The sequence below is a fragment of the Ornithorhynchus anatinus genome, chromosome X5, assembly GCF_004115215.2.
Source record: "Ornithorhynchus anatinus isolate Pmale09 chromosome X5, mOrnAna1.pri.v4, whole genome shotgun sequence".
In the NCBI taxonomy this organism is placed as follows: domain Eukaryota; kingdom Metazoa; phylum Chordata; class Mammalia; order Monotremata; family Ornithorhynchidae; genus Ornithorhynchus; species Ornithorhynchus anatinus.
In genome coordinates, this window is record NC_041753.1 from 10,079,151 (window position 1) to 10,105,340 (window position 26,190).

General features: G+C 46.0%; 1 protein-coding gene across 2 annotated transcripts; it reads left to right on the plus strand.

Moving 5' to 3' along the window:
* LOC103166561 (RING finger protein 17-like) lies at positions 1 to 25,136 on the plus strand. Of its 2 annotated transcripts, none has more exons than XM_029054867.2 (8): positions 1 to 270; positions 7,056 to 7,153; positions 14,729 to 14,805; positions 15,179 to 15,320; positions 20,314 to 20,470; positions 21,547 to 21,662; positions 22,802 to 22,922; positions 24,920 to 25,136. In XM_029054867.2, the coding sequence occupies exons 1-8, from the start codon at positions 117 to 119 to the stop codon at positions 25,048 to 25,050; spliced, it is 996 nt and encodes a 331-aa protein (XP_028910700.1). In that variant the 5' UTR covers positions 1 to 116; the 3' UTR covers positions 25,051 to 25,136. The 2 variants fall into 2 exon arrangements, with proteins under 2 accessions (XP_028910700.1, XP_028910701.1); XM_029054868.2 differs by having other exon boundaries at positions 2 to 270; positions 7,059 to 7,153.
* Positions 25,137 to 26,190: the final 1,054 nt, after the last annotated feature.

Consider the following 26,190-nt stretch of genomic DNA (forward strand, 5'->3'; position numbering starts at 1 on the left):
AGACTCCACTGCGCCCGCCTCGCGCCATTGGCCACCAACGCGCCAGTTAGGAGCCGCGGGCTTCTGCACCGGCCTTCGGCACGTGCGCCTAGAGGCGGGTTTCGAGCGAGGCGAAGATGGAGGCGGCCGGGGAGCCCGACGGCTCCGGATCCGATTCCGGATCGAGGGCCGGCAGCCCCCGCCCATCCTCCCCAGCGTGGGAGAATCGGCAGCGGCATCCCTCCAGTGCTCTTTGCGGCGCTTGTGGAAGCAGCTTCTCCGTGGCCTCGGGTGAGGGGCTGGGCCGGCGGGCGAGCGAGGGAGCGGGGCACAGGCTTTTCTTCGTTCCGGCGGGCACAGCTGCCGTGGTGGGCTCGTCCCCGCTGAAAGGCTTCTCGTGGCGGCCGCGCCGGGGCGTCCCCGGGGACCGGGCCCCCGTCCTCCTCCGCCTCCCCCACGTCGCCGGGCCGAAGGGCGCTTCCCCTCGTCCTCCCCTCCTCCACAGCCGGACCGCTGGGGCGGTGGAGGCCTGCGGATCCCTGGCTCTCCTTCCCGTCTTCCTGTCGTCATCTCCCGGCCGAGCCGCTCCCCCTTGGCGGTCGTCGCCGTGCGTTCCACCGGCTACCTGTTCGTCAGAGCTACCTCAGCGCCGAGCCCCTGCCTTCCCGGGGAGCTGCCAGGTTTAGGGATCCCTTAGATTGTCCCTCCGGGTCCCAGGGTTTGCCGCTTTACCACGGGGTGCCCCTCGAAGGGCCATAGAGGCTCTCCTTCTTGCCACATCCGATGGCCTCTACCCCACGCTCATCCCCCTCGACCTCTCCGCTGCCGTCGAAACTGTCGACCACCCCCTTCTCCTGGAAACACTCCCCAGCGACGGCTTCCCTGACCCTGTCCTCGCCTGGTTGGAGAAGCAGCGTGGCTTAGGGGAAAGAGCCCGGGCTTGGGAGTCAGAGGTCGTGGGTTCTAATCGCGGCTCCGCCACTTGTCAGCTGTGCGATTTTGGGCAAGTCACGTGACTTCTCGGTGCTTCCGTTGCCTCATCTGTGAAATGAGGATTAAGACCGTGAGCCCCACGTGGGACAACCTGATAACCCTCCATCTCCCAGAGTGCTTAGAGCAGTGCTCGGCACATCGTAAGCGCTTAACAGATACCCTCATCATCGTCACCCGGCTTGTCCCCCGATCTCTCTGGCCACTGATTCTCGGTCTCTTTCGTGGGCTCCTCCTCTGCCTTCCACCCCCTAACTGTGGAGGCCCCTCAGGGTTCAGTTCTGGGTCCCCTTTTATTCTCTACCTACACCCACTGCCTCGCTCCCGTGGCTTCAACCGCCACCTCTCTGCGGGTGATTCCCAAATCTGCATCTCCAACCTTGATCTCTCCCCCTCTCTGCAGTCTTGCATTTCCTCCAGCCTTCAAGACATCTCTATTTGGATGTCCTCCGGTCACCCCAAGCTTAACCTGTCCAGAACTCAGCTCCTTATCTTCCCACCCAAACCCTGGCCTCCCCCGACTTTCCCATCACCGAAGACAGCACCACCATCCTTCCCGTCTCACAAGTCCGTAGCCAAGAGTAACCGGAACCAGGGCCTCCAAGATGCCTTCCCAGATTAGGCCCCTCCCTTTCTTCTTCTCCCGCGCCCTTCTGCATCACCCCGACTCGCTCCCTTTGTTCTTCCCCGCTCCCGGCCCCACCGCACCCATGTACATATCGGTAATTTATTCATTCGTATCGATGCCTGTCTCCCCCCTCTAGACTGCAACCTCGTTGTGTGCGGGGAACGTGGCGGTTTATTGCTGTAGTGTACTTTGCCCAGCGCAGAGTACAGTGCTCTGCACAGCGTAAGCGCTCAATAAATACGATCGAGTGAGTGACTAAATGCTCTGCACACAGTAAGCACTGAATAAATCCGATTGAATGAATGAATGCAAGAATGAATGAGCAAGCCTATAACCTAGGCCTTATCCTTGACTCCTTTCGCTCATTCAACCCACATATTCAATCTACCGCTAAATCCTCTCAGTCAGCCTTCACCAAATTGCTAAAATCCACTCTTTCCTCTCCATCCACACTGCTACCACATCAATCCAAGCACTAATCCTATACCACCCGGGATACTGCACTGGCCTCCTTGCTGACCTCCCAGCCTCCCGTCTCTTCCCACTCCACTTCGCTTCACTCTGCCTCTTGGATCGTTTCTCCACAAAAACGTTCAGTCCATGTTTCCCTACTTCTCAGAAACCTGCAGTGGTTGCCCATCCACCTCCGCGTCGAACAGAAACTCCTTACCCGTGCCTTTAAAGCACTCAGTCACCTTGCTCCCCCCTTCCTCACCTCGCTGCTCTCCTGCTACAACCCAGCCTGCATATTTTGCTCCTCAAATGCTAACCTACTCACTGTACTGCGATCACATCGATCTTGCCATTGGCCTCTTGCCCACATCCTGCCTCTGGCCTCAAGCACCCTTCCTCTTCATAGCCGACGGACAGTGACTCACCCTCCTCCTCCCCCCCCCCGCCACCCTCCCCAAAAGCCTTATTGAAGATGGAAGTCACATCTCCTCCAAGAGGCATTCCCCGAGTAAGCCCTCTTTTCCTTTTCTTCCACTTCCTTCTGCGTCACCCTTGTTGCTTGTAAGCTTGTTCTGAGCAGGAAACATGTCTACCAACTCTCCCAAGTGTTTAGTACAGTTATCACCACACAGTAAGCACTCAATTTATCATCGATTGATTGATAAATAATTTATGGCTATGTACATTCTCCCAAATGCTCCCTTTATTCCCCCACTCCCCGGCCCGCAGCATTTAGGTACCTACCCATAATTTATACGTTTATATGATCTGTCTATATTATATTGTCTCTCTCCCCCTTTAGACTGTAAGCTCACTGTAGGCAGAGAATGTGTGTATTATCTTGTTGTACTCTCCCAAGCGCTTAGTATGGTGCTCTGCACACGATAAGTGCTCAACAAATACAGTGGATTATCCCTTCATCACGTGCTGCTTTGCTGCCCGCTCACACTTAACCGGAAATTAATCCTTTATATGCCCTCGGGGTCTAGCGGTCTTGACTGTATTGGGACAAGGCAAAGCAAGATCGTTTTCAGTTGACCATCCCCCATGGAGTCTCCCCGAAGCATCCATTGGGCAGAGGGGTGAGGGAAGCTCGGTGAGACCAGAGCCCCATGTCCAGGCCCCGGAAGCAAGAAGGTGGAATGTACGTGTTGGGATGGTATTCTCTGTACAGCATGTTGCGGATGTGCACTTACGAACCCGGAAATGTGAAGGCCCCTTTGGGCTGGAGAGATCTGGCACGAGCAGGTTTGCAGGAGGAGAGGCCCACTAGAGAGCTGGTGAGAGCCACAGCTTTGAGGAGCTCCATTGTGGGCCACCCTCCACCTCCCCCCGCCCTTCAGGTAACAATAATAGTAATGATGATGATGGTATTTGTTAATCGCTTACTTTGTACCAAGCACTGTCCTAAGCGGTGGGGGAGAGACAAGGTAATTAGGTTGTCCCACATGGGGCTCACAGTCTTAATCTCCATTTTACAGATGAGGTAACTGAGGAACAGAGAAGCTAAGCGACTTGCCCAAAGTCAGACAGCTGACAAGTGGCGGAGCCAGGGTTAGCACCCACGAACTCCGTCTCCCAAACCCGTGGTCTTTCCACTAAGCCACGCTGATTCTCAGCATCTTCCTCCCTGCCCCCCATCTCCTAGCTCCCCATCTCCATTGTGACTGAACTAGTGGAGCTTCACAGATTTTTAAAGTAACAGTAATGCTGTGGGGAGTAGACGGATGTAGATAATGGTCATCGTAGCCATAATGATACTGGTGATGATGATAATAGTGGTATTTGTTAATAATGTTGGTATTTGTTAAGCGCTTACTATGTGCAGAGCACTGTTCTAAGCGCTGGGGTAGACACAAGGGAATCAGGTTGTCCCACGTGGGGCTCACAGTCAATCGCCATTTTCCAGATGAGGGAACTGAGGCACAGAGAAGTGAAGTGACTTGCCCACAGTTGAGAAGTGGCAGAGGCGGGATTTTTAAAGTAACAATAATGCTGTGGGGAGTAGATGGATGTAGATAATGGTCATCGTATAGCCATAATGATACTGGTGATGATGATAATAGTGGTATTTGTTAAGTGCATACCATGGTGCCCAACACACTACCAGGTGCTGGGGTAGATACAAAATCATTAGATCAGGCCCAGTCTCTGCCTTCCTGGGGCACACAGCCTAAGGGAGCGGGACAACAGGTTACAGATCCCTAGGTTACCTCCCTAGGTTACAGATGAGTAAACTGAGATACAGAGCGGGTAGGTGATACTACTAAGCTCACACAGCTGGCAGGTGGAGGTGGCAGGTTTAGAACCCAGGCCCCCTAAATCCCAGACCCATGCTCTCTCTTCTTGGCCTTGCCTTTGTGTTTGAAGAAGATGTTGCCCATTAAACAGGGTCTTTCGACGGCACCCCTGGATGCACTCTTCCAGCCGGGGTCTCCTCTAGATTGTAAGGTCCTTGAGGGCAGGGACTAGGTCTAGGAACTGTTGTATCATATTCTCCCAACTGCTTAGGATAATACTCTGCTTAGAGTAATCCATCAGTGGTATTTGTTGAGCATTTACTGTGTGCAGAGCACTCTCCTCAGTGCTTGGGAGAGGAAAATACAACAGTCTAGAGGGGGAGACAGGCATTAATATAAATCCCTCTAGACTGTAAGCTTGTTCTGAGCAGGAAACATGTCTACCAACTCTCCCAAGTGAGAGGAGTTGGAGTACAGAGGAGAGGAGTACAGTTATCGCCACACAGTAAGCACTCAATAAATACCATCGATTGATTGATAAATAATTTATGGCTATGTACATAACTGCTGTGGGGCTGAGGGTGGTGATAATACTGAATGCCCAAAGAGCACATATCCAAGTCCATAGATAATGGAGAGGGAGCCAAGTAAGGGAGGACTTCTTGGAGGAGATGTGTCCTTAATAAGGCTTTGAAGGTGGGGAGAGTGGTAGTCTGGTGTAAACGGGGGGGTGGGGTGGGCGAGGGTCCCAGCCCGGAGGGAGGACATGGGAAAGGGTTCAGTGGTGATATTTGCAAGATTGGGACACACTGAACAAGCTGGCACTAGAGGAGTGAAGTGTGCAGGCTGGGCTGAGATCAATTAGATAAGTCAGGAGTGGGCCAGCTGACTGAGTGCTTAAGCTGGTGGTAAGGAGTTTCTTTTTGAGGTGGATGGGCAACGACTGGAGGTTCTTGAGGAATGGGGAAACATGGATTTGAGTGGTTTCATCGAAAAATGATCTGGGCAGCAGAGTGAAGTAAGGACTGGAGTGGGGAGAGACAGGAGGCAGGGGTGGTCAGCAAGGCAGCAGTTGCAGCGAAGGGCTAGGATAAGTCCTTTTATCAGTGGAGTAGCAGTAAGTGCTTAATAAATAATCATAATGATGATATTAATAATTGTGGTATTTATTAAGTGATTACTATGTGCCAGGCACTGTACTAAGTGCTGGGGTAGAGCCTAGGTGGAGCTGGGATTAGACCCTAGGCCCTCTGACTCCCAGGTCCGTGCTCTCTCCACAAGGCCACACTGCTACTCATTCAGCAGAATGTGTAATGGTTTTATCATATTAAATGCTTCCACGAAGCTCAAAGAGGCACAGATAGTTTTGAATCTGGCCTTTTCCCCACTTAATAATAATAACTGGCATTTTTTAAGTGTAGGGTAGATATAAGGTAATCAGGTTGGACACAGTCCATGTCCCACTAAGGGCTTGTAGTTTTAATCCCCCTTTCCCAGATGAGGGAATTGAGGCCCAGAGAAGTTAAGTGACTTGTCCAAGGTCACATAGCACACAGGTGGTGGAGCTGGGACTAGAACCCAGGTCTTTTTGACTCCCACGCCCATTAGGCCACTCTGGTTCTCCCTGCTATACCACTGATCAATTGATCGACTTGGAGGATAGAGTTTAGAACCTTTTCTGTCTCCTTGCCTTTCAGGGAGAGCTCCACATGCCCAGGTAGGGTTGCTCAGGTCCCGAGGGGGTTGTCGAGCCTCACTCCTGCCTCCCCTTTGACAAGAGGCCAGAGTGGATCTGTGTCTCTTTTACGGGACTTGCATTTAGAAAGAGTGCATTGGCAAACTGAAAGCTCATGCTATGACGATTCCATCTTCCGGGAAGTTTTGGATACTTAGAAGAGCAATCAACAGATGTCTTTGGCTTGGGGCCCCAGTTCCCTCATCTGTAAAATGGGGATTAAGGCTGTGCTGACTCTCTGGCCAAACACTGAGCCAGAAGGCCAGGATGACCCTGTCAGACCCATTCCCTGTCCCACATGGGGCTCACAACCTTAATCCCCATTTTACAGAAGAGAGAACTGAGGCCCAGAGAAGCGATTTGCCCAAGGTCACCCAGCAGACAAATGGTGGAGCTGGGACTAGAGCCTAGATCCTCTGACTCCCAGGCCCATGCTCTTTCCACAAGGCCAGGCTGCTTCTCTTTCAACAGAATGAGCAATGGCTTTCTAATATTAAATGCTTCCACGAAGCTCAAAGAGACACAGATAGTTTTGAATCTGGCCCTTTCCCCCCTTTATATAATAGTAACTGTGGTATTTTTAAAGTGTGGAGTAGATATAATCAGGTCCCACTTGGGGCTTACCATCTTATGTAGGAGGGAGAACAAGTATTGAATCACCATTTTGCTGCTGCTGCTTTAGTCAGTTTTCTAGATATATTGTTTTTTTCTTAAAAAAAAAAATCCAAACCCAAAAAGAAAACAGTTCACAGAAAGGTAGTTTTATGTGAACAAATGTGAAGTTAAATTGACGTTTTTTTTCCTCCCAATTTGAGGGCTTAAATGCTTTTTAATCTCAAACCAAACTAATGTTATTACTTCCCGTGATGAAAGTGATGTGCACTGTCTTTTTATGGTATTTTTATGTGTTGATCGAATTTTTTAAATGGGGGAAAAATAATTGTGAGAGAACAGTGTTCGTTTTCTATTTTGAAAAATCAAAACAAAACCAAGAACAAAACAAAATATCTTTTTAACTGATTTTTGTCAGCAGGTCCCCGAGCTGAAGTTCACTTTGGGGATCCCCATGAAGAAGCATGCATTTCGAGGCCCAAAGAGTCCAAAACTGTACTATGTCCTGATTGTGAGGTAAGTCTCTTTTACTAGTAGCACATCCGTTTATTGGCCCTTTTACAGGGAACATATCATCTACTTCTAGAGACGACCACATCTGATCGGGGTGCTCTCTCCTCACGCTCTGTAGCTTTCCCTCAGTTTCCAGCTCCCAACTCAACGATGTCTTCCCTGCAGTAAGCACATTCCTATGGGTGGGTCATTTAAGCAGTGTACACGATTGTGCTTGGGTGGCACCTTTTTGAAAAAGGATGCCAATTACAAATTTTACGAAGGGTTGATTAGTGTTAATATGAGACATTATCAATAAATGGAGCAAGAAGTGAAATTATGAAATTGGCAAAGAGAATGGTCTTTATTCTTTCCTTCCAGAACTGGCATTAGCGGGTGGGGCCAAGGGGCCAGGGACAACTACCTGAGATTAGAGGTTAGGAAAAGGTAAAAGACAGACTCTTTCCTAGGACCCTCTCATTTCCTAGGACCCTCTCACACCCTGTCATGTACACATTTACAGACAAACCCACACAACCTTTATCGCACCATCTTCCATTTCCCAGCTGTGACAGGTTGTCCTCCAGACTGCACAAAACTGCTCAACCCACTGTTTCTGTTCTATCTTTTCTTCAATTCTTCTGTGTCTCCATGGGATTTTTGTGTATTTTCTTTCCTTGATTTGTGCCTCCAACATCATCCCTCCCCCTGCCCTCCCGCCCCCCCCCACCACTCTCTTTCCAATCGGCTTGGTATTGCATGGACATTGTGGGCAGGGAAAGTGTTTACTAACTCTGTTGTATTGTACTCTTTGAAGTGCTTAGTACAGTGTTCTCCACATGTAAGCATTCAGTAAATACTATTGATTGATTGAATGATTGATAAAAGGAACATCCAAACCCATAACCGTTGTTTTCTTCAAAAATGTTTTGTGGCCTCTTCTTGTTTCTAGATGTCTTGAAATACAGTAATTAATCAGTGGTATTTACTGGGCACTTACTGTATGCAGAGTGCCATGATTTGCACTTGGGAAATATATTTGGCAGACAGTCCCTGCCCACCAGAAATTTACAGGCTACTGGGGGAGACAGACATTTAAGAAAATATAGGGGAAATAGTAGAGTATCAGGATAGATAGGTGCTGTGGAGTGAGTATCAAAGTGATTAAGGGGCATGCATTCAAATGCAGAGGGAGGGGCAGGGAAGGGAAAAGAGGGTTTATTCTCTCTGTCCATCTCATACCATCAGCCCGAGATCATATTTACATTACAATTCCACCATTCTGGTGCAAGAGCTGTGGAAAATTGCTGCTGCACATCCAGACACCAGCCGACTATATCCATCTTAAAATGATCTTCACCTGCTTCAATTCTGCCCTCACCTCAGGCAGGCAACAGTCCATCTCCATCCTTATTGACTCCCGTGCCCATTACCCAGGCCAGCTGTTTCAAACTTTTAACTCCCTCAAACCACCTGTCCCTCTGCCCCCCAACCTCTTGCCCCAGTGACCTTGCCACATATTTGGTCAATAAAACTGAAACCGTTAGGTGTGGTTTCCCTAAAATCTCTCCTGCTCCTCTCCCATGTGTTCCACCTCCTGCCTCCTCTTCAACTTTCCCCATCATTCCCAACAAAATCTCAAGAAGAGATCTCAGTGTCCTCATCATCCTCAATGATATTTATTGAGCACTTACTCTTTCATTCATTCAATAGTATTTATTGAGCGCTTACTATGTGCAGAGCACTGTACTAAGCGCCTAGGATGAACAAGTCGGCAACAGATAGAGACAGTCCCTGCCGTTTGACGGGCTTACAGTCTAATCGGGGGAGACGGACAGACAAGAACAATGGCACTAAACAGCGTCAAGGGGAAGAACATCTCGTAAAAACAATGGCAACTAAATAGAATCAAGGCGATGTACAATTCATTAACAAAATAAATAGGGTAACGAAAATATATACAGTTGAGCGGACAAGTACAGTGCTGTGGGGATGGGAAGGGAGAGGTGGAGGAGCAGAGGGAAAAGGGGAAAAAGAGGGTTTAGCTGCGGAGAGGTAAAGGGGGGATGGCAGAGGGAGTAGAGGGGGAAGAGGAGCTCAGTCTGGGAACGCCTCTTGGAGGAGGTGATTTTTAAGTAGGGTTTTGAAGAGGGAAAGAGAATCAGTTTGGCGGAGGTGAGGAGGGAGGGCGTTCCAGGACCGCGGGAGGACGTGACCCAGGGGTCGACGGCGGGATAGGCGAGACCGAGGGACGGCGAGGAGGTGGGCGGCAGAGGAGCGGAGCGTGCGGGGTGGCCGGTAGAAAGAGAGAAGGGAGGAGAGGTAGGAAGGGGCAAGGTGATGGAGAGCCTTGAAGCCTAGAGTGAGAAGTTTTTGTTTGGAGCGGAGGTCGATAGGCAACCACTGGAGTTGTTTAAGAAGGGGAGTGACACGCCCAGATCGTTTCTGCAGGAAGATGAGCCGGGCAGCGGAGTGAAGAATAGACCGGAGCGGGGCGAGAGAGGAGGAAGGGAGGTCAGAGAGAAGGCTGACACAGTAGTCTAGCCGGGATATAACGAGAGCCCGTAATAGTAAGGTAGCCGTTTGGGTGGAGAGGAAAGGGCGGATCTTGGCGATATTGTAGAGGTGAAACCGGCAGGTCTTGGTAACGGATAGGATGTGTGGGGTGAACGAGAGGGACGAGTCAAGGAGGACACCGAGATTGCGGGCCTGCGGGACGGGAAGGATGGTCGTGCCATCCACGGTGATAGAGAAGTCTGGGAGAGGACCGGGTTTGGGAGGGAAGATGAGGAGCTCAGTCTTGCTCATGTTGAGTTTTAGGTGGCGGGCCGACATCCACGTGGAGACGTCCCGGAGGCAGGAGGAGATGCGAGCCTGAAGGGAGGGGGAGAGGATAGGGGCAGAGATGTAGATCTGCGTGTCATCTGCGTAGAGATGGTACTCTGTGTAGAGCACAGTACTAAATTCCTGGGAGAGTTACAATACAACAGAATTGGTAGACGCATTCCCTGCCTACCATGAGCTTAGAGTATAGAAGGGGAGACAGACATTAATATGAAAAAATAATTTATAATATGTATTATTTAGGCATACGCACATAAGTGCCATGGGGTTGAGGGTAGTACTAGTATCAAATGCCCAAAGACCATAGATCTAAGTGCATGGACGACGTAGAAGGGAGAGGGAGCCAGAAAAAAAGTAGCTTAATTGGGGAAATCCTCTTGGAGGATATGTGATCTTAATAAAGCTATGAAGGTGGGGAGATTGGTGGGTGTATGGGGAGGGTGGGGGATAGACGCAATCGGGACATGGTGAGTAAGCTGGCACTAGAGCAGTGAAGTGTGTGGGCTGGGTTGAAGTAGGAGGCAGTATGGCATAGTGGATAGAGCACAGCCCTGGGCGCCAGAAGGCCATGGGTTCTAATCTCGGCTCTGCCATTTGTGTGCTGTGTGACCTTGGGCAAGTCACTTCACTTCTCGGTGCCTCATTTAGCTCTTCTGTAAAATAAGGATTGAGACTATGAGCACCACATGGCAAAGGGACTGTGTCCAACCCCATTTACCTGTATCCACTCAGGCGCTTAGGACAGTGCCTAGCACAGAGTAAGTACTTAACAAGTACCATAATTATTATTATTATTATTATTATTATTATTATTATTAAAAGATCAGTAAGGTAACATAGCAGGGGACGAGCTGACTTAGTGCTATAAAGTCAGTGGTAAGGAGTTTCTGTTTCATGTGGAGATGGATGGGAGGTCAGTTATTGGAGGTTCTTGAGAAGTGGGGAGACATGGACTACACTCCTCTCAAATTCTACCACCCTCCACCTGCACCTCTGACCCCATCCCTTCCAACCATATCAAAACAATTGCCCCTTCCCTTCCTTCCTCCATGATGGCCACCTTCAACTATTCACTTTAAAATGGTTCCTTCCATACTACTTCCAAACACACTCATGTATTCCCTGTCCTAAAAAATCCTTCTCTTGACCCCACCACACTCTCCAGTTATCACCCAATCTCCCTCTTACCATTCCTCTCCAAACCCTTTGAGCAAGTTGTCAGCACTCATTGGCTCCATTTGCTCACTTCCTACTCTTTCGTCAGCCCCCTGCAGTCTGGCTCCTATCCACTTCACTGCATAGAAACGGTACCTTTTAGTCACGAATGGCTCCTTTGTGCCCAATCCAGTGGTCTTTACTCCATCTTGATCCTCCATAACTTCTCCCTGCCTTTGACACTGGACGATCCCCTTCTCCTGGAAACTCTCTAATTTTTTCTTTACCGACAATGTCCTCCCTTTGTTCTCCTCTTCTTCTTCTCTGGCTCCTCATCTGCCTCCCAAGCTTCTAACTCAGGGAGTCCTTCAAAGCTGAGTTCTGGGTCTCCTGTTCTCCATCTTCACCCACTCCCTTGGAGAGATCATTCACTGCCAAAGTTTGAATTACCATCTCTATGCAGATGATTCTCAAATCTACCTCTCCAGCCCTGACCTCTTTCCTTCTCTGCAGTCTTGAATTTCCTCCTAATGTCCAGACATCCCTCTGTGAATGTTTTGCCAACAATTCAAGCTTAGCATGTCGAAACAAAACTCCTCATATTCCGACCTAAAACCTGTCCTCCCCCGCCTTTCCTATCACTGTAGACAATACCATTATCCTCCTTGATTTACAGGCCCCTAACCTTGGCACTGTCTTTGGCTCATCTCTCTCTGTTACTACACATGGTCAATCTGTCCTGAAATCCTGAGGTTTTACCTTCACAATTTCTCTGGAATATCCCCTTTCCTCTCCATCAAAAACTTTACTACAATGATTTAAGCATTTATATCTCACCTTGCCTGCTGCATTAGCCTTGTCACTGACCTTCCTGCCTCCAGTGTCTCCCCTCTCCAGTCATTTCCCTCAACTGCCTGGATATTTTTTCTGAAAAATTGTGTGTATTCATTTATGCATTTATTCAGTGCTTGCCATGTGCTAAGCCCTGTACTAAGCAGGGCTTAGAACACAAACCTGTGAATCAGTAGGTCATGGGGCCTATTCCTGGCTCTGCTCCTTGTCTGCTGTGTGATGTTGAGCAAGTGATTTCACTTCTCTGTGCCTCAGGTGCCTCTGTGCCTCCATCTGTAAAATGGAGATTGAGAGCCCCATGTGGGACAGGGACTGTGTCCAACCTGATTTGCCTTATCCACCCCAGTGCTTAGTACAGTGCATGGTACATAGTAAGCACTTAGCAAATACTATTATTATAATAATGTTGGTATTTGTTAAGCGCTTACTATGTGCAGAGCACTGTTCTAAGCGCTGGGGTAAACACAGGGGAATCAGGTTGTTCCACGTGGGGCTCACAGTCTTAATCCCCATTTTACAAATGAGGGAACTGAGGCACAGAGAAGTTAAATGACTTGCCCACAGTCACACAGCTGACAAGTGCCAGAGCTGGGATTCGAACTCATGAGCTCTGACTCCAAAGCCCATGCTCTTTCCACTGCGCCACGCTGCTTCCCCATGGTCCACCCCTGGGATAGCGGCAGCCCCAATGATCCTGCTGTGAGTACCAGCACCTGCTGCTGCCACCAACCCCTCCTTGTCCTCTTTGTCTTCCTCCTACTCCTTGACTTCTTCATTGGACTTATTGAACTTAGCTGTCTTCCAGTGTTTGCTCCCTCCCCATGGATACACTAGATTTGAAAAGGGAGGAGTGGGGTGGACAGGAAAGAATTTGGATGGGAAACAACCCCAGTGGAGCATGTGAAGTTTGGTAGGAAGTGGAAATGGAAAATGGAGGGAAAATCATCTCTGTTGGGGAGCATCTTGCTGGGACCAAGATGCCACCCTGCCCCACCCCTGTCCACTCCCCTTCCCATGTGCCATATCTTTGTCCTCGATGAATAAAGTAATAATGGTTATTTGTTAAGCGCTTACTATGTGCCAAGCACTGTTCTAAGTGTTGGGCACTTGAGCCTTCATTCCTCCAGCTAAGAGAGTTGGTATTATTTAGTCTGAAGCAAAGAGAGCTTGGCGTCCTCAAACATACGTGTAAAATGTCTGAGGAAGAAATTATGTATTCCCCACTGAAGAATGATCATTTTAGGGACCTATGGCTCAAGCACAAGAAAAAAATTATTGTACTTCTGAGGGGTTTTTTTTTTTGTTTGTTGTTTTTTTTAATGGTATTTGTTAAGCACTTTACTATGTGTAGGCACTGTTCTAAGCACCTGGGCAGATACAAACTAATGAGCTTGGACGCAGTCCATGTCCCACATGCATTATTAGACCCATCAGGTACCAAGGTACCAGGAAACCCGAGGAAACAGCTGGTCCATGCCAGTTGTTACTCTTAGCTGTCTATTCTATTTAGATAGGAAGTCTCACCCTACCTTCATTCATTCAATAGTATTTATTGAGCGCTTACTATGTGCAGAGCACTGTACTAAGCGCTTGGAATGAACAAGTCGGCAACAGATAGAAACAGTCCCTGCCGTTTGACGGGCTTACAGTCTAATCGGGGGAGATGGACAGACAAGAACAATGGCAATACATAGAGTCAAGGGGAAGAACATCTCGTAAAAACAATGGCAACTAAATAGAATCAAGTTAAGTGACTTGCCCACAGTCACACAGCTGACAAGTGAGAATCCAACCTGTAGTATTTGATAATGTTTGTGGGCAGGACATCGACATTTTTCCACACCATGCATATTGAGGAGATTTTTATGTCTTATCTGTAAATTCTGCTAATAGAACCTATTGCCATGTGATGCCCCATATTAAAAAGAAAATACAATTTCAACACACACCCCAAATCCCTTACAATTCATTCCTCTTTTGTAATCAATTAAAAGTCAGTGGAACGAAGCCCCAAGGAAGCCAGTTGATATTACTCAATGAGCCTAGTTATAGTTGTTCCACAGCTCTGATTTCCATTAATCAGTGAATCAATAGTATTTATCTAGTACCTACTGTAGGCAGAGCACTGTACCCAGTACTTGGGAGTGTACAGTAGAGTTTGTAGTCATGATCCCTTCCCTTAAGGAGCTTACAGTCTATCCAGGGAGACAGCCTTGGAGGTTAAAGAAGGGATTTAAAAGTCAGAAATAGGTGGCATGGGCTGTGACCATGGGAGTCCATAAGGGAGGAAAAAATAGTGTGCCTGAGCAGAGGAGAGGACAGTGCCACAAGCATGTAAGGGTAAGTTTGACGTCAGTGAGGCCAGCCTGATGCTTCAATATGCACCAAAAGCGCTCCACGGGGGACCACCTAAGTGGAAGTAGGCTCTTGAAGTGACACAGGCCTGAGGTTTGGTAGCACAAAAATGAGGAACAGGGTGCCAGGGACTTGCCTTCCCCATTGATAATTTATTTCAGTGTCTGTGTCCACCACTAGATTGTAAACTCTTTGAGGGCAAGGAGCATGTCTACGCATTTTATTATACTCTCCCAAGTATTCAGTACAGAGTAGATACTCAATAGTATTGGCGAATCAATTTTCTCTCCTCAGTCTTCCTTCTGTTTCATAACCCGCTGCCAGGGAATTCTGTAGCATTTCTTTCCAGAGAGTTGACGGCCTAATTAACTACCCAGTTTTCTGAAATTCCAGATTCTTCAAATTCTGAAGTCAGGATTTGAGACTGAGCTGTCACAACCGGAACCTGTGAAGCTGAGTGATCCATTCACGTAAGTCACAGTGGTACGAGAAGATGCAAGTTACCAGATGGAAAAACTGTGTATGGTGCCCAGTTATTCTGCCTCCCCCTCCTCTCCCTTCTCATCATTCCTCCTTCTCCTATTCCCTCTCCTCCTCTGCCCACCCTCCTCCTTTCCATCTCTCCTCCCTTCCCCCTCTTCTGCCTCTCCCCTTCTCCCTTCCCCCTTCTCTTCCCCTTCTCCCCTTCCCCTGTCCTTTCTCTTCCTTTTTCCCCTCCTCCCTCTCTTCCTCTTCCCTATCCCCCTTTCCCATCTCCCTTCCCTCCACCAGAGGAGAGTAAGAGTTACTCTGAAGGACATCTTCCCTTTGCATTGCTTAGTCACTGATTATGTTTCTGATTAGCTTTCAGTCACTGCTGCCCTGTATTCAACCTGAAAAGAATATGGATATTGGGTATCATCCACCTATATTACCAAAGGAATCGACAGAAGTTAATGTTGTAGTTTGCCATGTAAACAATCCTGATGATTTCTACCTTCAGTTGGTAAGTCCAGATCATAAAAATGCTGTGCTATTTCCACAGTTCCTGTGTGGAATTAATTTAGTTGTCTACTGGTATAGAAGGAGTGCCCTTCACAACATTTGTCCTCTTTTACCTACATGGATCTTGGGAAACTGTGGAGAATTTGAGCAATTTTGCCCAACCTGATTATCTTGTATCTACCCCAGTGCTTAGTATAGTGCCTGGCACATAACAAAGGACCTAACAAATTCCATAAATGAAACAAACAAGTTGACATCTCCCATCAGGAACGAGTGCTGAGCCTTCTCTAGTGGCTTACACAGCACTACTCATGTTCTCTTACCCTTGCAGGTCATGTTCTCAGTTGGGCAAGAAGTGTAACAAGCACATAGGTGGGTAGTGGGGCAGCACTTTGCAGATTGTGTGTATGTGTGTTCTGGTCATCATAGTCTGCAATCTCATATACCCTGCAATCCCACCATCCAACCACAGCCCCCTAACTTGCTTTCCCATCCTCCTGCCCCTCCTTGCAAAACAGTCCTTCTCCCGACAAACCTCTGATCCCTTAACCCCTGCCACTTATCCCTCATACCACACTTGGCCTGCCTCCACAATCCCCTCCCCTCTCTTGATGTTATAAACCCCTGTTCTCAATTCTTGCTCTCCTCGCTGAACTCAACTTCCTCGTATTGAGTTCCCCCCCCCATCTCCACATTCATTTTGCACCACCAACCCCTAGCCCTGGATCATCTCCACAGTTACACCTCCTCGACTCCAGCACTCATGCATTGAAGGGCTATTGGTGGAAATCTAGGCACCAGGCCTGCTTTGGCCATCTCAATTTCACCCTTAGCTGCTGTAACTCTACCATAGGCTCAGCAATGCTACTTCTCCTCCCTTATTGACTGCCTCCCATGCCCGTTGCCCTCACCAATTATTCCAGGCAGTCATCTCCTTCCTGAAACCCCAAATACCCCAATCTCCCCACTCCCCTTGCCAATCTTGCCCCTCTTGATGTCGACAACTGTTTCATTGATCAATTTGAAACCCATCAGACATGACCTTCCCCAAATCCCCACCTCATCTTTCCACCTCCCTCTTGCCTTTTCCTTGTTCCACCCCATCCCCATCCATCCATTAGCCTTTTTAGCCATCTCTCAATAGGAGGTCTTCCACTTGCTTCAAAAATTTGTCTCCTCTCCTCCTTGTCCCTTCAACCACTTCGCTTCACACTCTCTAAAAACAATTATGCTCACTCATCATCCCTCCCTGACTTCCATCTTCGACTACTCATTCTGATGGGTCCTTCCCCTTTGCCATCATACACACCCATGCCCCCTCCATCTTTCAAAAAACCTGCTCTGGACTTCACTGTAATGTCCAATTATCACTTCATCTGTCCTCTCCAATTCCTGTCCCAACTTCTTGAACAGATGTATACACTTGCTGAATTCCCTTCCTCTCCTCTAACCCCTGTCTTGACCACTCCAATCCAGTTTATGCCCTCCTTACATCATTGTGAGACCACTTTCTCCAAGGTGACCAATGATCTATTTCTGGCCAAATCTGATGGACACTACTCTCTCCTAATTCTCCTTCAACACTTGGTTCTCTTCCCACTCCAGTCCATACTTCACTCTGCTCCCCGGATTATTTTTCTAAAAAAAGTGTCAGTCTCCACCTCCCCACTCTTCAGCAGCCTCCAGTGATTGCCCATCTACCTCTGCATCCTACAGAAACATCTCACCATTAGCTTCAAAGCTCTCAATCAGCTCGCCCCCTCCTACTGTATGTTGCTGATATCCTATTACAACCGAGTCCACACATTTCACTCTCCCAGTGCCAGCTTGTTCACTGTGCATCAATCCCATCTATTTCACCACTGATCCCTTTCCTGCTGGTCTGGAACTCCCTCCCCACCCAGGTAAGACAGACCATTACTCTCCGCACCTTCACACCATATCTTCTCCAAGAGGGTGTCCTCTGTGTAGTCCTTTTTCCCCCTATTCCCTTTCCCTTCTGCGTCTCCTGTGCACTTAGATCCATACACTTTAAGCACTTCATATTCACCCGACTTTCAGCCCCACGAAACTTATGAACATATCCCCAATCCATTTATATTAATGTCTCTCCCCTTCAAGACTGTAAACTCCCTGTGACTAGGGGATGCGTTTACCAACTCTGTTGTATTGTACTCTCCCAAGTGGTTAGTACAGTGCTCTGCACTCCATAAATGCTCAGTAAATGCCATTGAATGATTAAAGCCAATGCCCAGAAGTTTCTAATCTATAATAATAATTATGGTGTTTTTGAAACAGAACATTGTGCTAAGCACTGATCTAAGTACAAGATAGTTGGACTGTTCCAAACTCTGTCCCATGTGGCATTCACAGTGTAACAGGTAGGGAAAGTGGGTTATTTTATCCCTATTTTAGAGCTAAGGTAAAACAGCAGGTCATTGGCAGAGTGGGAAATAACACCCCGGTCTCCTGATTCCCAGTGCCGTGCTTTTTCCACTCAGCAGAGATGAGCGTCACAGTGAGAAACAGCATGACCTAGTGGATAAAGCACAGGTCTGGGAGTCAGAAGGACCTGGGTTGTAATTCTTGCCCCACCACCTATCTGCTGTGTAATCTGTAAAATGGGTATTAAGTCTGTCAGCCCCATGTGGGACAGAGACTGTGTCCAACCTGATTTGTTTTTATCTGTCCCAGCGCTTGAAACAGTGCCTGACACATAGTAAACACTTAACAGATACCACAATTAATTAGATGCAAATAAGAATGAGTCATCACCATCGCAGGTAAATGAGGCATAGAGAGTCCTGTGCAGAATGACATTTTAGAAAAACGACGCAGAGAAGGAGTGTGTCTTAGTGGAAAGAACCTGGGGTTGGGAATCAGAGGACGTGGGTTCTAATCCCGGCTCCGCTACTTGTCTGCTGTGTGACCTTGGCCAAGCCACTTAACTTCTCTGTGCCTCATTTACCTCACCTGTACAATGGGGATTAAAACTATGAGCCACCCCTCTGGACAACCTTATTACCTCTTATCTACCCCAGGGCTTAGAACAGTGCCCAGCTTATAGTAAGCGCTTAACAAATACCATAATTACTATTATAATTATTATTTAAAACACTTAAGCACCTTGCCCCCTCCTACCTCACCCACTGCTCTCCTACTACAACCCAGCCCACAGTCCTGAGCTTAAAACAGTATTATTATTACACACTTCGCTCCTCTAATCTCCACCTCTCACCGTACCTCAATCCAGGCTATCTCACTGCCAACCTCTTGCCCACATCCTGGATCTGGCCTGGATCTTCCCTGCTTCAAAGCCATATTGAAGGCACATCTCCCTCCAGGAGGCCTTCCCTGACTAAGCCTTCATTTCCTCTTTTCCCACTCCCTTTGTGTTGCCCTGATTTGCTCCCTGTATTCACCCCATCCTCAGCCCTACAGCACTTATGTTCATATCTATAATTTATTTATTGATATTAATGCCTGTCTCCCCTTCTAGACTGTGAACTCATTGTGGGCAGGGATTGTGTCTACCAACTCTTCTTCTTTTACTTTCCCAAGTGCTTAGTACAGGAAGCACTCAATAAATAGGATTGACTGAGACCAGTCAGTGAGGAAGCTGACTTAGTAGTTTGCTCAGGATATGATGAGCCCCTTGCCCAGGATGGTGGCTGTTTGGTTGGAGAGAAAGGGGTGTAATCTGGCAAATGACATGGAATAAAAGCCACCATGATTCTTGGTTAGTGGGGTTGTTGACAGAGATAGGAAGTTTTCCAGAAGCCCTTTCCCAACCACTCCCCACTCTACCCTCCCTCCATTCCTCATCACCTAAGACTAACCTCTCTTATCTCCCCCACCCTATTCTCCTTTAATTCTGTGTCACATATGCCCTAAAGTCTGTATTTCACTTATTTATTATGGTGTTTATAAATCTCTCAATATGTGTCAGCCTCAGTTCTAAGTGTTGAGAAAGATAAAGTTGATCAGGTTGGACACAGTTCCTGTGTCACTTGGGGATCACAGTTTAAGTAGGAGGAAGACCAGGTATTGAACCCCCACTTTACAGTTGAGGAAACTGAGGCACAAATAAGTTAAATGACTTGCCCAGTCTCACACAGAAGATGCCTGGCAGAGCCAGAATTAGAACCCAGGTTCTCTGGCTTCTAGGCCCATCCTTTTTCCACTAGGCCATGTTGCTTCAAGGAAAGTGCCAAGGCTGTACCCCCTAAGCACTTTAAAATTCCCCCACCTGTCACATAGAGCCTTTATTTACATATTGGTTGCTTCCCCTACCTGTAATTTATTTTAATGTCTGTTCTCCCCCCCGCCCCCACATACACACACACAGACACACAGACTTGATTGTAAGATCCTTGAGGAAGGGACTTTGTCTATATACTCCATCGTGCTCTCCCAAGCGCTTTGCATAGCACATAGAATATATGCTATGAGTACAATGCAATGCATAAAGAGAGCACTCAGTGAACACCATTGATTGACTGATTGATTGATTGAGAGGTGAAGGAATAGATTTGGGAGGGAACATGAGAATTTCTGTTTTTAGTTTACTATCAGCAATCTGCTCAATGATAGATACCTTGGCAATTCTTAACTCTGGAGCTTTTCAATACATTTCTCTCTAGTCATAATAAAGTGTATTCTGCCTGTGGAACTACTTCTCCATTTTTGGTATTTTTGGTATGTTTTTACCTATTCTACCCAACCAATTACTAGAAGATCATAAGTACCTACCTTAAAGTGAGAATGGTGAAAACAAAGCCTGGACAAGGTTATTAGCTAGTGATGAACCATGATATATCTATAATAACTTTTGTGCACTTAGATTGATTTAATTTTCAGTAACAAGACAAATGCTGCATGTTTTTGCCACAGAAAGCCCTGTTGCTTGGCTGAACTTAAATTTAGTTTGGGAAAGTAGATGGTGACTGGGTTAATATGGAACCAGGATAAGCTTTCTCTCTTTTATTATTTAGGTAGAAAAGCTTGATTTTTTACTTTTCCTGAAGATAATTAAAGATGCGTATAAAAATGAATGTGATGGCGAAAATCTTGAAATCCTCTGTCCAGTCCAAGGACAAGCCTGCATAGCTAAGTTTGAAGATGGAATTTTGTACCGGGCAGAAGTCATTGGTAAATAAACACATTATTTGAAGCTGTACCAAAATATCAGTTGCTACAGATGAATTTTGGTCATACGGATCATGACTTAGAAGAGCCAGTTGTTTTAGCAGTCTTTGAAATATTATGTCTATATGACCATGTAGATTCTATCAAATTCCATTTATGAAGTATTTTTAAATGGTCATATCAAATATCAAATTCTAGTTCATGTATGATAAATTTGGTGTTTCAAATTCTTTTTTCCTGAACCAGTGAATCTATCTTGTGGTTGCCCACTTCAGCCAGTCTCTTGGCTTATTTAGAACTTGATAGTACTCTCCATTTGCCGGCCTCCTGAAATCATTATTTTAGTTAATTCCATTCTCCTGAGTATAAATTTGGGTACTGCTCTGCCCAGGAAGCATAGTTTAGTGATCTTTTTCACTTCTAGTTGTAAATAGTCTTATGATTGTCTCCCCCATTAGAGTGTAAGATCCTTGGGGGAGACATCAGTTAGTTACTCTGTACTTTCCAAGCATCTAGTATTGTGAACTACACCAGATGGGTGCTCAATAAATCCTGCCGCTACTACTATTACTGCCACTACTACTACCACCAGTACTATTACTACCACTTCTACTATCAATACTACCATTATTGTTACTACTACTGCTGTTGCTCTGCAGTACTACTGAAAATGTTTTGTGGGCCACAGAGCCTTCCTAGTGCTCATCTGTATCTGGCCTTTGAGCGGCTTCGGGTGACTTATAATAAATTTACTCTAGGTTTGCTGGCTTCAAGAGGAGTTCCACTCTACAAATTTGTCTCTACATGTCTGTATATATCTGTTATTCATTTATTTATTATCTATCTATTCATTTATATTAATGTTTGTCTTCCTCTCTAGATTGTGAACTCATTGTGGGCAGGACCGTGTCTGTTATATTTTCCCAAGTGTTTCGTACAGTGCTTTGCACACTCCAAGGGCTCAATATTTATTGATTTTATATATATATATATATATAATTATATGAATGAATGAATTTGTTCCCCCTTAGCCTTGGCTCTAAATTCTAGCTCTAAGTCTCAGTATGTGATTTCTGAAGGCTTGCCAGGACATCAAGAAGTGGAAGTTATGAATGTTGACACTGGCCGGTCTGCGAGGATAGCCCTTAAAGACATACGTCAAGTAAAGGAAGAGTTTTTGAATTTCCCAAGAAAGGTGAATTTGTATTAACTTTGAATGTATTTTTCCTAAAACTAACGTCATTGATTGGAGATTGTTTTAAAACATCCATTTCAGTTGACCAAGGATTCACTGACCAATGAAGTTAGATCAGCCCCTGGGCCGGCAGGAATATTTAGGCCCAGGATTTCTCTGCACCTCACTGTCTAAGAAGACCATGCTCTCAAAAGAAGGCTGCTAAAGCTTCTTAGGCTGCCATACAAGCAGGAGTGACCCATGTCTCCTTTCATTTAAATGGCTGTATATACCAAATTGTATGGTCTTCCCTATTGTCCACACGAGTTTGAGGAGGGCTACCGCAGTGATCCTGCTGTTCAGCAGAGTTGGAAACTGCAGACATGGAACACTTTGTAGCTTCAATACCAGGCTGAGTAGGATCACCTGAGAGGAGATTCTTTAGCTCTTTGCTCACCTGATGCTTCTCTCTCCAATCCTTTCTCCCCACTTATATACTCTTAGATTGTGAGCACCCCTTCTTATGCCACTGCAAGGGAAAGGGACCGTATCTAATTCCCATCTGTATATGCTCTCCCAGGGCTTAGTACAGTGCTCTGTACTCACTAAATGCTTGAAAAATACTGTTGTTACTAGTACTGCATGAACAATCTCAAGTAGTTGGCACAAATCCCCTTTGCACCAAAACATACAAAAAGACTCTCCCAAGGAATACAAATGGTTATTTTTGTCTTTATTGTAAGAGAGCTAATTTTATTTTGAAGCATGCCTTGTTGGACCAAACTTTCAAATTAAAAAAATTAAAGAAAAAGACCTGATTGGGAAATGATTACCTCAGGCAGCAATAGTAAATTTGTTTTTCTTCGAAAGTCTTATTTCAAGTCTTAGTGTGTCTTAAAGGATCATGGTGCATACAGCATACACCCAGTTAGACTATTTAAACATTAATTCATGTAATAAATTCTTATTACATGTCGTTAAATATGAAAATGAGCACAATTCTGCCCCCTGGGCTCTAAACCAGGCAAGCTTTTAAAGAGTAAAGATTTGAAAGAGTTTTGTTTCTTTGAGATTTCACTTCTGTTTCATTACAGTCTGAAATGAAATGGCTCCTCTGAATGTTTATGATATAACAATATCAGTTTTTTTTCAACATGCAGGCAATTAAATGCAAACTGGCCAATATTGAACCTTCTACCGGTACAGGACATTGGAGTGTAGAAGCCAAAGAAAAATTTGTGGAAATGATTTACGGCCAATTTTTGATTTGCTCAGTTAAGAGTAAGTTTTTTCTGTGTTCATTTTCTCTCCTTGAATCTCTGCCTCTCTGTGTCTCTGTGTTCTTCGTTCCCACAGTCCCATTCCTTCGGGATCCAGGGGAGGGGGAGGGGGATCCTGGGCAATAAGAAGAGTTGGGAAAGTGGTTTTTGGCCCCCATCAGTCTCACTCCTGAGACAAAATGGCTATGATGGGGCCAAGGGCTTGGGTTAGCTAATGCATGGCTTGTAGCACCAGTTGAGAGCCATGCAAGCAAGTGACTTAAATGTCTTTCCCTAGGTCCTTGGCTTTTTTCCCTGTAGAGAACATTCAGTGTTGAATATGACTTTGTAATGTTCAAATTCCATAAACCCTATATCAGGAAGATATGTAGGTGTCTTCATAAACACTTCCTTTGTCTTCTCATTTCAGTAGTTAGGGTTTTAGAATTCTTCTGCAGCTCTATTAGCCCTTGTCCACAGGGGATGCAAATCAGAAGTATATTTCAGATTTGTGTTCCTGTGGTTTATTGTGTCTAGACTGCCACAGGCACCTTTGTATATTCACAAGCACGGATGTAATTCATTTTCATACATTCCTCCTCTGTGTCATGAATAAAGGAATTGGGATGCAACTCGGAAACAAGGTTTGCACCTGGTAAAACCCTAGAATATGGGATAGAAAGTGGCTTAAACTGAACACTAGAGGTCATGTACATTGCAAATCTAATCTATATGCCTGTAAACTGAAAAATTCCTAGGTATGCTTACTGTTTGGATGTCAGTTTATAGTTCCTGACCCCATTGTGTTCCTCAACATCAAACATACCTCACGTGCCCTGAAAAAGGTATTCGTATTCTACATTACATTTTTAGGACTGTCTTGCAAAGCGACCACCATTTAGATGCAGCCCAAAACCAGGAGTGATTTCTCAAGTTAGTCTGCTTTCCCATCTTTCAGTACCAAGATTACCTCTTGCTTTCACCTCTCCCCACCTCACCAGCCACCACACATAAAATAAGTACATGAAGCCTTCATTTCCCTGACCTGTTGCCCCCAAGTTTCTTTCTTTCTGGATATCATTCATTCAGTCAGTCATATTATTGAATGCTTACTGTGTGCAGAACACTGTACTAAGGGCTTGGAAAGTACAATACAGTAATAGAGACAATCCCTGCTCACAATTGGCTTACAGTGTAGATATCATGACACCAGTCAGTTGGGATCCTCTTCAAGGTTTGAGTGGAGACGTGAAGTTCCACAAATTCTCTAAATTTCATACTCTAGGATCGTGCCCAAGGACAATAGGCCTCTCTTCTTCTGAGAAGCTCCTGGTTTCCTGACAGTAGCAAATTCCTCAAAGAGCTTCCCTCCAGAAACTCACACACTTAGTCAAACACCCATCCCAGTGGCATTGAGAACCCTGTCTAGCTCCTCTAGATCCTCCAGAGCAATATCTCTCTTCTGCCCTTATAAATAATGATGTGCAACTCTGACACCTTGCTGGGCTCTCTTCACCCAAAGTCTTCTTACCTCTTAAAAAGCTATTATACCCCAATTTGAAATCTGATTTTTGAAAAACTAAACCCTAGAGAAAAAAAAATGGCTGTGGACTGTATCTCAGGAGACTTACTGTGCATTGGCTTTCTGAGCAGTGAATCATTTGGCCTTATGTGTCGTTTTTAATGTTTTTCTCCAATATTGCTCCACCCTCTTTCCCCCCCAGCCCACTTAGGACAGAGATGTGTATATACTCAGTAAATGCCATTGTTGAGGATGATGAGAGGAGCTAGGTTAAATGGAATCACTAAAGGCTAGTTTCAAATTATTCCTAAGATGTTGATGGAATTTGTCCCTTAAATTTTACTATTTCCCATTTTCTGGCCAGGTGTAAATGGAAGGCATTTTATATACACAAGACAAAAAGGAAAAGAGTTGCTACAATTTTTGTGAGAGTGTTTGGTCCTTGAATATTTTGCCACCAGTTTGAAAACATACACATATTGTGCTATTTTTTGCAGGAATTTTGGAAGATAATGTGCTGTTAGTTGAACTTTTTCTTTCACCCCATGTTCCTGGAGTGATGACGAACAGTGTTAATAGCGAGCTGGTTAAAGGAGGCCTAGCATGTTATGACTTGGGGCAAGTATAAGGCTTATATTTTGGCCTAAAAGAAATTTAGCCCAGATGTTTTTATTAAATCATTAAACTATTATAAATTAATATGGTATAATTGAAGCCGTTGAGTTTGTTCATTTATTCTGATGGAGGTGTGTGAAATATTTATATGTGTATATGTGTGATTTTTTCCACAGTGTTTTTTTCACTCTTCTTGTCTCTTCCTGTCTCCCTACTAGTTTCCCCATCATTACCATTAGTCTCTATCCCCTCACTTGGGTCCTCTCTAGTGAATTTCCCATACCATTCTTTCTCTTAATCCCCTTCTCATCTGTTCCCTGGCCTTTCAATACTTTTCCTTTACCCACTTCCTTCCTCTTGGTCACTGACATGCTAATCCTCTTCTCCCCTCACTCATTTCCTCCCATTCTAACTCTGAAGTCATTTCTCCCTTCCTCTTTTGCACGTGTGTGTGTGGGTCTGTGTGCGCGCCCGTGTGCCATTTCCTCAATCAATCAATCGATGGCATTTACCGAATGCTGGCTGGGTGCAGATGATATACTGTACCAAGCCCTTGTGAGAGTACAATAAAACAGAGTTGGTAGACCTGATCCCTGCCCATAAGGAGCTTACTTCATCTTTGGGAAAGGGTGGTACAGTAGCACCCTTCTCTCTTGCCCTTCACTGGCCAAGAGGGCAGAGTCAGGAACTGTGGTAAAAGTAAATTATAAAAAATAAAACATGGTGGCAGGCTGAACCCTCTTACTAAAAATGGCATCTGCTCTGAACATGTGTACATGGCTGGGGGGGAAATGGTTGCCAGGCTCCCTGACTAGCATCTGCACCTACCTTCTCAGTAGCCTCAGATGCTGGTGGGAAAGGCAATAGCCACTCACTGCTTTATTTAGGCAATAGCCACTCACTGCTTTATTTTTAGTTTGCCTGGAGTTATTTGTAAGTTTCTTCGGGTGATTTACTAGCTCCTATTTCCTCTAACCTCAGCCCAGGCCAGATATAAGGCCCTCTCCTTTAAAAATGGGTTCAAGATTTCACACCTCATTGGAGCTAGAGGAGAGAAAGGCAGGTGCAACTTCTACTACTTACCTATGTTCGTGGTACAGGTAGCAGCAATAGTGCTGGCCCCCGTCAGCTCACTTCCATCCAAGCCCTCCCC

What these genes read in the sequence shown, in the direction of transcription:
- LOC103166561 (XM_029054867.2), top strand. Translation starts at nt 117, where the DNA reads ATGGAGGCGGCCGGGGAGCCCGACGGCTCCGGATCCGATTCCGGATCG. An exon ending in TACTATGTCCTGATTGTGAG is followed by an intron (nt 7,154 to 14,728) that starts GTAAGTCTCTTT and finishes CTGAAATTCCAG; the next exon opens with ATTCTTCAAATTCTGAAGTC. An exon ending in GTACCGGGCAGAAGTCATTG is followed by an intron (nt 20,471 to 21,546) that starts GTAAATAAACAC and finishes TGATTTCTGAAG; the next exon opens with GCTTGCCAGGACATCAAGAA.